The sequence below is a fragment of the Nothoprocta perdicaria genome, unplaced genomic scaffold, assembly GCF_003342845.1.
Source record: "Nothoprocta perdicaria isolate Ctin4 unplaced genomic scaffold, notPer1 scaffold_629, whole genome shotgun sequence".
NCBI classification, from domain to species: Eukaryota; Metazoa; Chordata; class Aves; order Tinamiformes; family Tinamidae; genus Nothoprocta; species Nothoprocta perdicaria.
Window position 1 is genome coordinate 12804 of NW_020455898.1, and position 1388 is coordinate 14191.

The window sequence follows — 1388 nt, forward strand, 5'->3', positions numbered from 1 at the left end:
TGTGTCAGCGAGCACCCAGGTGCTGCCCGGAGAGCTCCTGCACCCTTACTGGGGCCATCCTTCTCCCGTAGAGACCGTGAAGAGCGTGAGCAGCGCCCAGAGCACRTTGTCGTAGTGGAAGTCGTACTTCTTCCACTCCCGCTTCTGCGCCTTCACCTCGTTGTCCTTCTCGTAGACCAGGTACTCCCCCCTGCGCGGGACGCGTGGTGGCACCGCAGCGCCCGGGGGCACCCGCGGGAGCCCCGCGCCCCCACGGCCCTCGTCCCCACCTGCAGTCCTTCTCGAACTCCTTGGACTCGTCGGTGCAGTAGAAGAACTTGCCCTTGAAGAGCTGCACGGCCACCACGGCGAAGATGAACATGAAGAGCATGTAGACGATGAGGATGTTGAGGACGTTCTTCAGCGAGTTCACCACGCAGTCGAAGACGGCCTGCGAGGGGGACGCGGCGTGGGCTTGGTGGCACCCTGTGACGAGCAGGGACCCCAACCTCGAGGATCCCCCACCCCGGGGACCTCCTCACCCTGGCCGTGACTCACCTTGAGCTTCGGGAGCCTCTTGATGGTCTTGAGGGGCCGGAGCACGCGGAGCACGCGGAGGGACTTGATGGTGTTGATGTCCTTCCCCTTGCTGCTCCCGCTGCCGGGGACACGGGGCGCCGTGAGCTCCCGGCCCCCCAGGCTGCCTCCGTGTCCCCCCGTGTCCCCCGGGGCTGCCTCCATGTCCCCCCATGTCCCCCGGGCACCCTATGTCCCCGGGGCTGCCTCCGTGTCCCCCCGTGTCCCCGGAGCTGCCTCTGTGTCCCCTGGGCACCCCGTGTCTCCCCGTGTCCCCCGGGCACCCCGTGTCCCCCCGTGTCCCCGGGGCTGCCTCCGTGTCCCCCTGTGACCCCCCATGACCCCTGGGCTGCCCCCGTGTCCCCCATCCCCATCCCACCCGCCGGCGCTGCCCACGACCCCCCACTTCCCGCTGCCCGGGTTCCCAGCACGGGGCAGCTGGGACCCGCCGCGTTCCCCTTGGGACCCCTCGTGTTCCCCCAAGGGGACCCGGGGTGTCCCCCCTGCACTGGGGGCGTGGGGCCGGGCGGGGGGCTCCAAGCGACGCACACGCAGCGCACGGAGGACGGGGCGCAGCGGGGACCCCGCGGGCGGCTCTTTACCGTGAGCTGCTCCTGCGGCGGCGGCGGGACGGGAGAGACGAGGCCGGGTGAGAGGGGAGGCCGGCACGGCAGCGCCCGCGGAGAGGAGACCCGGGCCTCCCTAAGGGACCCCTGCCCCAGGGAGCGGGCATCCTTGCTATGGGACTGGGCATCCTCCCCTATGGGACTGGGCGTCCTTCCCTATGGAACTGAGTGTCCTTCCCTATGGGATTGGGCGTCCTCCCCTATGGG

The 1388-nt window shown here is 70.2% G+C and overlaps 1 protein-coding gene across 1 annotated transcript in view; it reads right to left on the reverse strand.

The window, feature by feature from the left end:
* LOC112956403 (voltage-dependent P/Q-type calcium channel subunit alpha-1A-like) overlaps nucleotides 1-1388 on the reverse strand; it is a gene marked incomplete at both ends in the record, with an annotated part of 36513 nt that overhangs the window by 11984 nt on the left and 23141 nt on the right. The window contains 4 exons of the mRNA XM_026049911.1: nucleotides 50-190; nucleotides 270-430; nucleotides 538-637; nucleotides 1158-1169. Of these exons, the coding sequence (XP_025905696.1) occupies nucleotides 50-190; nucleotides 270-430; nucleotides 538-637; nucleotides 1158-1169 (414 nt within the window). The remainder of the gene's footprint in view (nucleotides 1-49; nucleotides 191-269; nucleotides 431-537; nucleotides 638-1157; nucleotides 1170-1388) is intronic.